General features: G+C 47.6%; 1 protein-coding gene across 4 annotated transcripts; it reads right to left on the reverse strand.

Moving 5' to 3' along the window:
- Window positions 1-101: 101 nt before the first annotated feature.
- Window positions 102-13170, reverse strand: ZNF500 (zinc finger protein 500). Of its 4 annotated transcripts, XM_072607955.1 has the most exons (9): window positions 12047-12382; window positions 10944-10999; window positions 10562-10894; window positions 7986-8103; window positions 7520-7611; window positions 5983-6091; window positions 4068-4181; window positions 1378-1944; window positions 102-949 (listed from the first exon to the last, which is right to left on the reverse strand). In XM_072607955.1, the coding sequence occupies exons 1-9, from the start codon at window positions 12069-12071 to the stop codon at window positions 924-926; spliced, it is 1440 nt and encodes a 479-aa protein (XP_072464056.1). In that variant the 5' UTR covers window positions 12072-12382; the 3' UTR covers window positions 102-923. The 4 variants fall into 4 exon arrangements, with proteins under 4 accessions (XP_072464056.1, XP_072464030.1, XP_072464037.1 ...); XM_072607929.1 differs by having other exon boundaries at window positions 102-1944; window positions 12047-12380; XM_072607936.1 differs by lacking the exon at window positions 12047-12382 and adding an exon at window positions 12673-13170 and having other exon boundaries at window positions 102-1944; window positions 10562-10999.
- Between the last annotated feature and the right edge of the window lie 279 nt (window positions 13171-13449).

Here is a 13449-nt window from a genome sequence, read left to right on the forward strand (position 1 = left end):
ATTACTACCCCACCACAAAGAAGCACCAGCAGGAGGACTTGATCACATTTAAGGCTCATTTAAATCCCATTCTCCAAAAAATGGACAAAACAAGCAAGGGCAAAAAGAAAAAAAGCATTGCCTTTATTAAAGGAATGAAGAGGGGCAGATATGTATTTAGAATCTTACTGTGGCCCTAGGCTAGGTTCACATGAAGGTAAGACTATCAAATATGAAAATACACATATGGATTTAGGTGATGGGAAAAACTGAAAGGATAACAAGGCAGGGTGACAAGTAGATACTGCCCCAAGAGAGGAGTTCCTCCCTGGCAAGAATTGAGATCTACCAATCTTCATTAGCTGTCACTGAGAAACTGGCTCTCTGAATCAAATAGAAGAGTTGTTCTCTACTAATCTTCACGAGCCATTCACCATACCATAACTATCAAATATCCTGGAGAGGAAAATATTAGCAGCCTAGACAGGTTTGAGAGTTGAACTGGAAGCTTCAGGCTAATCTCTTTTGTACTTTGAAAAGACCCAGGCAGAGGTGGCTATAAAAACAAAACCCTAAAAACTCCTGGATAAACCCAGAGCTAAGGATAGAAGACAGTCCTTGACTCCAACCTCTGATTCAACAGGAACAGTTCAAAAAGGAAAGTTCTGAGGTGATACGCCAGCATGTAAGAATGTTCTCTCTTGGCTATCTGAACATGAAAAATATCCCTTGACAGAATAGATATGTTCTAGCAAGACTGAAATCCTACTTTCTCAACAACATCCAGCAGAAGATCAGAGATATGTTCTTATGGCAAAAAATACAACAGACCAAGTTGAAAATGGTTAGCAAGAAAGGATCAGAAATGGTGGTGAGGCCTGAGGCACGCAATATGTGGAAATATGAGGAATATTTCTGCAACATTTTCCCAATCAGAAATCTTTTCACCCTCTCAAAGCTTCCTTGGTATCTGTAACAGAATCAGACAGTGCAGACAGTGATATGCCATGACAGTAGCTGCCACCTGATAACCCATAATATATATGTTCAAGTCTAAACATTCTATAAGTTAATGGTTTCATCTTAAGCAATGTTGTAAAGCTCAAAATCCTGAAAACAAGTATCCTTTCAACAAGAGGAGAGCTGTGTATGTTCAGAATTCCCACCTTCCACCACTAAAGCTTCAGTGGAAGATGACTCCAAACTTCAGTCAGTGAACATGACTCTCCCCTGCATGAATCTCCTGATGTGTTACAAGCTGGTGTTTCCATATAAAGCTTTTTCCACACACCTCACACTTATAGGGCCTCTCTCCTGTATGGGTACTCTGGTGTTTATTAAGGTCAGTGCCCCGACGAAAGCTTTTCCCACAATTCTGGCATGTATAGGGTTTCTCACCTGTGTGGGTTCTCTGGTGTGCACTGAAATGAGAGCTGTTATTGAAGCTTTTCCCACACGCCCCACATTTATAGGGTCTCTCTCCAGTGTGAGTTCTTCGATGTATGACAAGGCTTGAGCTCTGGCTAAAGCACTTCCCACATTCGCTGCATTTGTAGGGTTTTTCTCCAGTGTGAATTCTCTGGTGGGTACTGAAATTAGAACGGTCACTGAAGCCCTTTCCACATACAAGACACTTGTAGGGTTTCTCCCCTGTGTGGGTTCTCTGATGTTTGATCAAATGAGAACTTTTGTTAAAGCTTTTTCCACATTCAGGGCATATGTAAGGTTTCTCTACTACACAGACTCTCTGAAGACCTCGATCCCTTTTCTGAACAGAAGTTTGGCTCTCTCTCTCCGATAGTGGGTAGCCCCGATGCCATTCTGACTGATTCACACAAGCCTGTCCATGACAGGCTGACTGAAGATCATGTCCCCTGGACTTCCCTACCAGGGTTCTACACAACTCCATTTTCATGGCGGAATCCTCCCTGGCATCTTCTTCATTCTCAGTCTTGATCTCACATCCTGGAAAACAGGAGAGAAAATGAAATCCCTGATCTAGAGGGGAGTGAAGTCAGGGTAAAACCAGTCAGTCAATCCATAAACACTTAGTAAGTGCCTACTATCTCCCAGGCACTGGGGTTGCAAGAAGAGGCAAAGGGAGTCCTTGTTCTATCTAGTGGGAAAAACAACACGGTAACAAATCAATACAAAGCAAGCTACATACAGGATAAATGGGAAATCACTAATAGGGGAGGAACTCAAATGAAGAGCTGGAGAAGGGGATTTTAGCCAGAACATAAAGGAAACCAGGGAGGTCAGTAGTCAGAATGGAAGAGTGAGAGCCTTCCAGGCATGGGAGACAGCCAGGGACAAAGTCCAGAGATGGGAGAAAAAGTGTCTTATTCATGAAACAGGCAGAAGGCCTGTGTCACTGGATCAAAGAGTACATGCCAGGGAGTAAAAATAAGAAGACTAGAAAAGCAGGAGGGGGCTAGGAAAAGTTTGAAAAATTACACTTGTAATTTCTGTAATCACATTTGAAAATTTGTAGTAAGACAGACTTTTAAAACTTAAGTCACCATGCCATCCTTTTACATCTAATCCCATATCTAGACAACTGGTTTTTTGGGGGGGAGAAAGTATCTAGAAGTTTTAGGTAGCTAAGGGTAGAGGTATCCTTCCACTTTTTATTAACCACTTACAAGACACCTCTAGGTCTCTGAGGCAATTCTAAGAATTTCAGAAAGCTAGGGCTCCTGTGTTAAATGCACTATACATAGTAGGCCCTCCCTAAATACAGAATGACTGAGATGTGGAATGGAATCATTCAGTTATATTTTAAAATTCTGAACTAGAAGGGAACAGAAGAGTGGGATTCCCTGGTGAGTGGATCTGCCATCAGACTCAAGGGCAGAACTTCCCAACTCTCTCTCCTCTGCCTCAACACAAATTTTATGAGGCTAAATGTGAGCTAGATTTTAATAACTATGACTGATGTAAAAATCTAGACTCAGTGAATCAAGTAAGACTAAGAAGGAACTGGAGATTTTTTTCCTATTCATACCTGTGAGGTTCTCTGTAATTCTCACGAATTAGGAAGGACCAGGCTTTTAATTCTTTCTCCTTTGAGTTTCAGATTTCCATCTCCAAACTACTGTTTCAAAGTGGAATAATTTTAACCTACATTCATTTATTTTATTCACACAACAAACATTTACCAAGTACCTACCAAGGGCAGGGGTTGGTACTGAAGAATATACAAAAACAAGTAAGACACTATTCCTGCCCATTCCTGCTTACAATGTAGTAGGGGTGATAAAACATACAAGCAATTAAGCGTAACATAAGTCTGTGCAAAGGAAGGGTCCACAGGGCTGATATAAAATAAGGAAGTAATCTAATGATGTGGGGAGAAAGGTCATGAAGGCTGGTTTTGGGAGCTGTGTTTTGAAGGGGAAGTAGGATGTCAAAAGGCAAAGATGGGGACATAATATGACTCAAGTACCTGAAGATGCACGTCATCAGGACTCACTGATTCACAGAATTTTATATGGAAAGATTACTCTAACGGCCTTTTCCAACTTCTTTTCCTATTAAGATTTGACTTTCTGTTATTTCCTTATAGTTTGTTCAAATATGCTCAGATAGCCAGAACTCAAAACATCTTGGCAGAGTCTCCAAGGACAGAAGTGCCTGTTTTTTCAGTACTGTTAGCTTTGCACCTCCATTTAAAGGATAAATGCTTCCCAGGCCCTAATGCTCTGCTCCTCTTATACAACACCCAGCAGGCGTTCAGTAAATGTCTCGTGATTGATTCTTTTATATCACATTCCCCCCTCGATAACGTTCCTGTCAACCTGTGCTATTTTTCAGAATTCGCTACTACTCACCTGGCCCGAGCATCTTCCTCTGGTAGCTATTTTCTCTCTTAGCTCTTTATGAAATGTTTTATTTAGCGAGCCTGATGTATTACTTCCAATGCTACAAATCAAAACAGCCACTTTTTCTTGTGCCTTAACGCCTTCGCTGGACAACCTTCGTCTGTCACTCCTTCTCTCACCGACACGAGGAAACGTTTCGTCAGCAGAATCTGCAAACCCAAACTGCCATGACGGCTGAAGTTCTACGGCTGCTGCTTTCCTCACCTGTGCGGTTATCTCGTGGAATATTCCTCTCCTTGAAAGCCTGTGAACTCGAGTTCCACAGTTCTTCCCCTCCATCCGGGTGGGCAATTAGATTTGGTTTGGGAACAGGAAGCCCTGTGCAGAAGAAAGGTCAGTGCTCAGTGAAAGGATAGGAGAAACCCAATTAACATACAGAAACGACCTCCAAATAGGAGGGTAAATCCACGGTCCAGAAATGTAGGTAATTTCCTCTCTGGAACCTTCCACGGTAGCCAAGACCCAAAGGTGGAAAAAAACATATGACTAATTGTTAGGTTTGAGAACTGTGAGAGCATCTAACAGAAGTCACATGCTCATGTGAATGGAGCCAGTAATGCTGAAAGGTTATGCAAACGGTTCAACAGGCACAGCCCTTTTCCTTTAGGAGTTTACAACCTACAGTAGAAGGCTGAGTTTATTTATTTATTTTTTTGCAGGGAGGCAATCAGAGGTAAGTGACTTGCCCAGGGTCACAATGAGGCTGGATTTGAACTCAGGTCCTCTCAGGGCCACTGCTCTATGCACTGTACCACCCAGCTGCCCCAAGACTCACTTTGACTAATACGAAGGGGGCAGCCAGCCAGCCACATACACGTCATACTGGTTTTGGTTCATAAAAACAAGATATGAACAATTCAGTTATTTCAAAGCAGAGCAGAGGGCTGTGAAGACAGTTCTGTCAACACCAGCTACGTGGGAAAAGTCCTTCTGGGAAGGATTTTAAGTGCTTTTGATTGAAGAAAGGAATTTTGTAGATGAGGAAATCTCAATCACAAAGATTTAGGGGCGGGGCAGAAACGGGAAAAGGCGACCCTGAGCAGGCTTCCTTAATGATCAGAAAATGCAAAAAGTTACAGAAGTAAAGGACATTACATTAAGCAGGTGAGAAACTAGAAAAGAAAGTAGAAAACTCTGTTCCTGAAGCACAATGCTGCCTTGTCTGTCAGACTGACACCAGTGATTAGTAGAGCACACATTAGGAGCACATTGTCCAATAGCAGTGACAGATTCTAACTGATTCCATCTCCTACCCAGTGTCCCTTATGACCAATGGCACATGCCGTGAGAGTGCCAGATGGACTGGCTCACATGGGAACTGATCCCTGACTGCGCTCTTCTTATGTTACAGAGCAGAGGCTCTTATCCTTTGACAGTCTGGTTAAGCCTATGGACCCCTAGAGGTGACTATGGAAGGTGTCACTACAAATGTGGTCTGTAAGACAGACAACTGGCCAAGTTCAGTAACAGAGGCAGGTGTGATAGCACACTCCTACTATACCTGCTACTGGGGTAGGCTGAGGCTGATGGACCACTTGAGCCTGGGAGTTCTGAGCTACAATAGAGCAAAAGACAATCCAGTGCCCCGTACGAAGTCTGTACCGATGGTGAGGCCTCCCCAGAGCCAGGGATTACAAGGCCACCCAAAGGAGGTATGAACTGGTCTAGGTCAAACTTTGGAGGTCAAAGCTTCTATACTGATCAGCAGCAGGACTGGGTCTGAGTGACCACTGTACTTGAAGCCTGGGAAAGACAGTCCCAGTCTCCAAATAAAAAAAAAAGAGTATTAATGTGGTGTTTCAAATACCTCCTATATTATCTGTACTACTCCTATGCTCCTTTGAATTGTGAGTTATCTTTTTATGTATATGTCTTATCTCTTACTAATTAGACCAGGAGCCCCTTATACAACTCTTCCTAACTCCATCACTCAGGACAGTGCCTTGTACAGAATATGTACAATTAAATATTTACTGATTGAAATACACTGGGGTAAAGTAGTAAGGAAAAAAGGGAGAAAACATAAGAATGCACCTCTAGAAACAGCAATACCCAAGCATCACAGACTTCAGAAGTTTTAAGCCAAAGGGAAAACAAGCTTCACTTAGCAAAATGTTACCATATTTTTCCTGCAGGACATCCCTGTCGTGTTCTCTCTGAACCGCATTCAGGTGCTCCCAATCCTCCTGGGAGAGGTACACAGCCATGTCATCAAATGTCATTGGCTTCTGCAAAAATCACATAGCTCTACTCAGTCATAGCTACCTCAGGTTCCCTCTTGGTCCTGGCTTATGGTGAGCATCAGTTACTCTCAAAATGATTTACAGTCCTATCATCAACAGCCCACGAACCCCTGGAATCACTTCTGATTCTCCTACACAACACAGCTAATCTGTAGCTAAATCTCGAAATTTGGACTTTCATATTGTTCAGTGACATCCCACTCTTCGTGACCTTATTTGGGGTTTTCTTGGCAAAGATACTGAAGTGGTTTGCCATTTCCTTTTCCAGCTCATTTTTACAGAGGAGGAAATTGAGGCATACAGGGCTAAGTGACTTGCCCAGGGTCATGTAGCTAGTGAGTATCTGAGGAAGATATGTTTTCCTGACTTCAGGCCTGGCGCTCTACCCACTATGCCACCCAGCTGCCTTTATACTACCTGCTACATCTTTGTCTTCTCCATATTTGTATAAAAGCTAGGTCCCATTGATCTCTGGCTCAGACTCCCTGTCTCAGGGCCTTTCTGCTACCTTATTCTTTCATTCCCTTTTCTTTGCTCTTTCTCATGTTTTCAGCCTCTTTTCCACCGATGCCTTAGACTTCTTGGCCAGGATATTCCTCAGTCCTGTTGACAGCCCTCAGAGCAAACGAGACCTGTTTCTACAGCAAGGACTACCTAGCAAGACTCGGAATGTGTAGGAAGTATGGACAATCTGGCCAGAATAGAAACATTTTCCTTGGACCCAGGACAAAGTATGACTCTGTCAGAAGGCTAATAAACTGATACGAGAAATGAGAAGGCAACACATTGGGGTAAGACTTAAAGCTATACAAACGCTTTGGAAGAAAACCTGAAGCATTGAGAAAGAGCTGGACAAATTAGATATGTTGGAATGGATGAAAGAGACTTAGTTAACCATCCCTAAGATAGTGAGTGACTGGCAGGAGCAGTAGAGAGTGATAGAATATTACAGTTCAGTAGCATAAAACAATAAGACAGGAACAGATTTTATTTCTTTATGGAAGATGTTGTAGGGGAAAAGAATGATGGAGGGGAAAGGTTTTACTCTCTTACTCTCTCTCTTCCCCCCCTCCCCCCCCATCCCATTTGGGTCACTTCAACATGAAGCCTACTGACCCATAATTCTGGACTACCCTTTCAAACCAACCCAAACCAGTAAGACTCACAGGCCAAGCAGAATCCTCTAACACTCTGAGTCTCAGTTCAAGTCATATGTACCTGACTTATTACTTGAATCCTGTATTATCAAAGATGGTTAACTCTAGGATAACAAAATACCTTGAGACTATTTTTTGACCCAAGTTCCCAGGAAAATTAATGTCTGAGTACTGAAAAAACACCTATTATTTGTATTCTACATAAAAACAGAGATGAGCTGGGTACGGTGAGGTGGGGTAGGGGAACATGATTCACCTGAGACCAGGCAGAGATTAATGCAGCTGCTCTTTCTTGTTCTCTAGTGCTCTCCTCCCTGAAGAGGGCAGAAACCCGGGAAGCAGGTGAATCTAGGGAAGAACAGTTTTGAGTCATACCTTGCTCAGGGATGCCCTCCGTGTCTGTATCCACAGAATCGGATGTATAGCTGGAACAGACCTCAAAGGCCATTTAATCCAAACCCCTCATTTTACAAATGAGGAAACTGAGGCCCAGGAAAGTTACATAACTTGCCCAAGATCACAAAGGTCACAAGCGTCAAAAGTAGTATTTGAATTAAGTCCTCTAATTACAGCCAACACTCTCTCCATTATGACACCTCCTAATCTTGTCCATTTCGCACTGAACCCAGATACTTGTCCCCATTCTTCCCACATACCCTCTTTTCCTTCCCTTCATGCCAATCATCTACTCCCTTCCTCCCCAAGGAAAGGCAGTTTCTCACCTCTCTTTGGCCACAGTTGGAGATTCTTTTTAGATCTATGGTGTGGCTGTTCCTGTGGTTGGGGGCAGGAGTTCTGCCCTCCCTCCTCTTGGGACCTCGCCTTTTGCAGCTCGGCTCCCTGGAATATTAAAGATTCCTGAACTGTTCCCTGAGGCCCTATCTCTTCTGAGAACACCTCCACGACCAACTCCTGTACAGTGACACTACTCTGAGAACAGCCCATATCCCTTCTTGGGTTACAAAAGAATCTGGGAAAACCAAAACTGGATTCAGTTTTTTTCAGTCCTTTATCCTCTTGAAGCTCCTTTTTACCTTTCCCCTTACCGCAAACTTGGTTCCTTCTTCACTTTCTATTCTTTTCCTCCTCCTCTCTAGCCAGTTTTTTTGTGAGTTATAATCCTTTGCTTCTCACATTTCAATCACATTTTCTACCCTCTGTGACTGCCAGAATCTTATTCTTCTGATGCTTCCTAGTTTGTTCCTTAGAGTTGAGACAGAATTTACCAGATGCAGAAACAATCGAATGCCTCTTTTGTTAGGTAAAAGATAGGATGAGTCAGGTTAAGCCAGTACTGCCTGGCCCTGGCCCCAACAGCCCCTTCCCTACTCTTTCTGTAAGGTGGTTAAGTGAGTGATCCTGAAATCCCTACCTCTGGGTAAATTTGTGGTAGAGACACAGAATAGATATTAAGGAGCCATTGGAGATACTGAGAGGTGCATCCTTAACCTTAATCACTTAAATTTTTACAACTCATTCCTTTCTGTCACTTTTAGAGATGAGTCATGAGGTAGCCAAACAATGAATCTGACCCAGTATCATATTTCTGATGCATTTATGAGAGTAACTTCTATTTTTTTGGAACTATACCACTCTATTTTTGATACAATAATACCTTCTCCCCTTCTTGTTAAAAACACAATAGCATATATTTAAATAACATTTTATTAATATATTTTGTTTTGTCCCAAGACATTTTCCAACAAACACCCAAAGTGATGGGATACAGGTTCTGGGAACCCCCTTGAACTCTATTTGAATCTTCCCACTTGATCTGGTGTTCGCCTGAGGACATAAGCCTTTCATTATCCTTTGTCCAATTGCCTCTGGTTGCTTCCCATCCAAGATCCTATCAAAATACCCTTAATCTAGCCTATCTCTCCATTTTTTTTTTTTTACCTCTGGAATGTTTGCTTGGATTAATGTGCTCTTAACTGCTTCCCACCCTTGATCCCATCAAAATCCCACTCTCTAGGTTCTGACCTGGCGTCATCCCAATCCCATCAAGACCCTCCCTAAACTCCTCCTCCCATCACCCCACACTATTTAGCCACCCCTAGATTCCTTCCACAGTCTTTCTCTTAAACTCCATCCCCTGCTCAAATTCAATCTAGATAAAATTCAATCTGGCCCATTTGTCAATAAAAGTGTCACAAGGGTCTACCCAATATGGTAGATCTTAAATTGTTTTAAACATTGTTTTTCTTTGGCTGAAAGGCTCGAGTTCAATTCATTCAGGCAGGACCTGGAGTGTCAGTATTTTGGGGTCCCAAACACCCCTAAACCTTAACAAAGGTTACATACAACCACAAAGCATATTCCCCAAAAATAGTTACACAAAACTGCTTAGTTGCAATTCATAGTATATGACACTTTCCAATTTTGAAATTTATCAACTTAACCAAAAGGACAGATTTGCCACTAACTTTGATAATCTGTGCTGTCTTCTGGCAAACATTGATTTTTAAAGTTAATATTAATTTGATTCTGAGAGCTTAGGAATCTTGCAAAATTCCTGAAATTATGAAATATCCTTGGATACCACAAAACTCAGTTGGGAAGTCACCTTTTTCACCCTTCATCAGCTAATTCCTTTAGCACTCTTGGGCCCACTGCTGCCTACTGTTTCTAACCACTCCTGGAATGCCTGGTTCTACCCTTCTTTAGTCTGTGAAAAAAATAACCATTAGGAAGGTTGAGTTAGTGATGGAAAAGACAACACAAATATGAGAAGAGAAAAACAAAGAGCAATGTTTTTCCCTAAACAAAGTGCGTCTCCAACTGAATAAGGAAATCGATATTAAGATTTGCTTAATTAATGTGAACTTTACAATCAACTTTTCAGGAATGCGACAGTTCTGTTGAATAAGGAACACCAGTACACAACATTACCTAGGAGAAAATGATCACCAGGTCTGGGGGAGAGGGAAACTGAAGTCAACCAACAATGTAGGGTGCAACGGGCACTAAAGGGAGGTTAAAAAAAAGGGCAGGGTCTAATTCCTAACTCCACAGAAGTTACTGCTTGGAAATAAAACAAGATGGAATGAACACAGAGTAGGAAAGAATTTGTTTTCCCTTCCCCCAGTTCTGCGTGGATTTGTTTGGATCAGGTACAACTCTGACGGTAAACTGGGAGCCAAGTCTGACCTGGGCCAGCCTTCAGTAAAATGATAGTATGGGTTGAAAGAGTGTAATTTGAAGATCTCAGCCTAAAGAGCTTAAGAACTATAAGGGATCTCTTGTTAACTGAATCCCCACCGCCCCAAGCCCTCAGAGTTACAACTCCCCTGATCACCCGCTGCCTCTGCTTCCTGGGCTCTCTCTGCAAGCCCTCAACCAGGGCCACTGCCTCCTCGCCACTCTCTGGCTGCTGGGCCCGTACCCAGGCCTGGATCTCCCCTGGCAGCACCGTCAGGAACTGCTCCAGCACCAGCAGCTCCAGGATCTGCTCCTTGGTCTGCACCTCTGGGCGCAGCCACAGACAGCAGAGCTCCCACAGGCGGCCCAGGGCCTCCCGGGGCCCAGACACCTCCTGGTAGCAGAACAGCCTGAAGAGCCGACGGGAGGCCTCAGGGCTGGGGTCGCTCTTTGGCACTGGAGGCTCCTCTGCCACCGTCACCCCAGGGATCTCCTCCTGCTTCAGGGGAGGCTGGTACTGCAGGCCAAGGCCCGCAGCCATCATCCTGACCGGGCCAACTCTGCCCCGGGGCTCCCAAGGTCGGAGGGCAGGACCCTGGGGAAGGAACAGCAAGATCTGTGAAACTGCAGCCACCCCAGCTCACCGTGCTCAGCCCTAAAGCCACCCAAGGCCACTGGCCTGAGGCCCAGCTTTCCTGTCTGCGTAACAGAACTGCAGGAAGTGATGCAGGGGAGAGGGCACCCAGTCAGAGGGCCCCCAGTCAGAGGGCACCCAGTCAGAGGGCCCCAGTCAGAGGGCACCCAGAGGGCCCCCAGTCAGAGGGCACCCAGAGGGCACCCAGTCAGAGGGCCCCAGTCAGAGGGCACCCAGAGGGCCCCAGTCAGAGGGCACCCAGTCAGAGGGCACCCAGTCAGAGGGCCCCAGTCAGAGGGCACCCAGTCAGAGGGCACCAGTCAGAGGGCCCCCAGTCAGAGGGCCCCCAGTCAGAGGGCACCCAGTCAGAGGGCCCCAGTCAGAGGGCACCCAGAGGGCCCCCAGTCAGAGGGCCCCAGTCAGAGGGCACCCAGAGGGCACCCAGTCAGAGGGCCCCAGTCAGAGGGCACCCAGAGGGCCCCAGACAGAGGGCACCCAGTCAGAGGGCACCCAGTCAGAGGGCCCCAGTCAGAGGGCACCCAGTCAGAGGGCACCAGTCAGAGGGCCCCCAGTCAGAGGGCACCCGGTCAGAGGGCACCCGGTCAGAGGGCCCCCGGTCAGAGGGCCCCCAGTCAGAGGGCACCCAGAGGGCACCCAGTCAGAGGGCCCCCAGTCAGAGGGCCCCAGTCAGAGGGCACCCGGTCAGAGGGCCCCCAGTCAGAGGGCACCCAGTCAGAGGGCCCCGGTCAGAGGGCACCCAGTCAGAGGGCACCCGGTCAGAGGGCCCCAGTCAGAGGGCACCCGGTCAGAGGGCCCCCGGTCAGAGGGCCCCGGTCAGAGGGCACCCAGTCAGAGGGCACCCAGTCAGAGGCCCCCAGTCAGAGGGCACCAGTCAGAGGGCCCAGGCACCGCCCGCACGGCTCCTCGTCCGTAAAATGAAGGGGCCGAACTACACGAAGGGCTCCCGACCTGGGGTCTGTGAAAACCCGGTCCCAGCCTGATTCTCACCGAGCTCCAGGGCTTTCCAGGGCATTTCCTTCAGTTATTTAAAAAGCACTATTCTAAGAAGGGGTCCCTAAGCCTCAGAGTGCCAGTGCGGGGACGGAGGGAATAAGCATTAATTAAGCACCCGCTGCATGCCGGGCCCGCACTAAGCACCTCAGGTGCCCGGCCCAGGGTCCCTGGCTGCGCGCACTGGCCCACAGGAGGTCGTTATCCAATACCCAGTACTGGCCAGCGGGGCCCCCTCCCCCCCTCCACGGCGGATCAGAGCAGGAGGCCTCGGCCTCGGGTCCAGGGATGGGGTGCGCAGCTCGGGGTCCGTCCCGGCTCCGCGTCCTTCCCTCGCCCCCACTCACCGCTCGGGAGGCGCGGGGCCCGGGCGAGGGCAGGGCGGGGGAAGGAGCCTCGAACCTCGGGCGAGGGCGGGGGCGGGGGGAAGGAGTGTCGGGTCTCGAGCGAGGGTAGGGGGTGGGGTGGGGAAGGAGCCTCGGGCCTCGGCCTCGGGGAGAGGCGGGAGGTGGAGGCCCGCGAGGCTCGCGGGAGCGCGTGGAGCCTCCACTTGACCCTCCCCACGCTCGCTTCCGGCCGTCCGCCCCTCAGAGAAAGAACCCCGCCTCCGAGCCCGGGCCTACCCGGCTGCGGTTCAGCAAACAGTGGCCTGTCTGGATCTCTGTTGGGTTCGAACGGGCCAAACCAGAGTTGTGATTGATCGGCTTGGCCTGGGGGTGTCAGGGGCAGGGAACGAGGGGAGACGACTCAGTCTGGTCCGGAGCATCCTGGGTAATGTAGTTCCCCTGGAGCGGACACGTCCCCTCCCCACTCCTAACGGGCCGCGCGCGGTCGGCTGCGGGCGCTCTTGCCGCCAGCCTCACTTCGAAAAGTGGCGTCATCTTTTGGATGTGTTTGCCGTTTACTTATTGTACGTCTGTAGGTCTCCCTTCTTCCTAAAATGTTAGAGCGCATTACAGATAGCGAAACCGTTAAGTCAGGGTCCCGTATTTAAGTAGGAGGTCGCACTTTCTGTGTGCCCAGCCACGTGCTAAGCCACGCGAATACAAGTAGGAAGTGTCCCTGTGGGCTCCCGATCCAAGCTACGAAGACGAGAAGCACCCACGAGAACACGTCCAGCGTAAACGTAAAGTCAATTAACACGTGCACGAACACAGCCGAAGAGCCCGACCCCAGTGGTGTGGGCGGGAGCGTGTTCGCGGAGCGAGCATCGGGATAGGCTCCCGGGCCCAGGGGCGGGGCTGCGCCTCGAAGGAGGAGGGGCTGCCGCTCGAAGGAGGAGGGGCTGTGTGGGGGCCGCGGGGAGGAGCGAGTGCATTCCAGGTGTGCGCGATCCCGGGAAAAGGCTCTGGGGGCGCCCATGGGGCATCCTGAACTGGGCTGCGTTACACAGGGCAGAA

The sequence above is a fragment of the Notamacropus eugenii genome, chromosome 1, assembly GCF_028372415.1.
Source record: "Notamacropus eugenii isolate mMacEug1 chromosome 1, mMacEug1.pri_v2, whole genome shotgun sequence".
NCBI classification, from domain to species: domain Eukaryota; kingdom Metazoa; phylum Chordata; class Mammalia; order Diprotodontia; family Macropodidae; genus Notamacropus; species Notamacropus eugenii.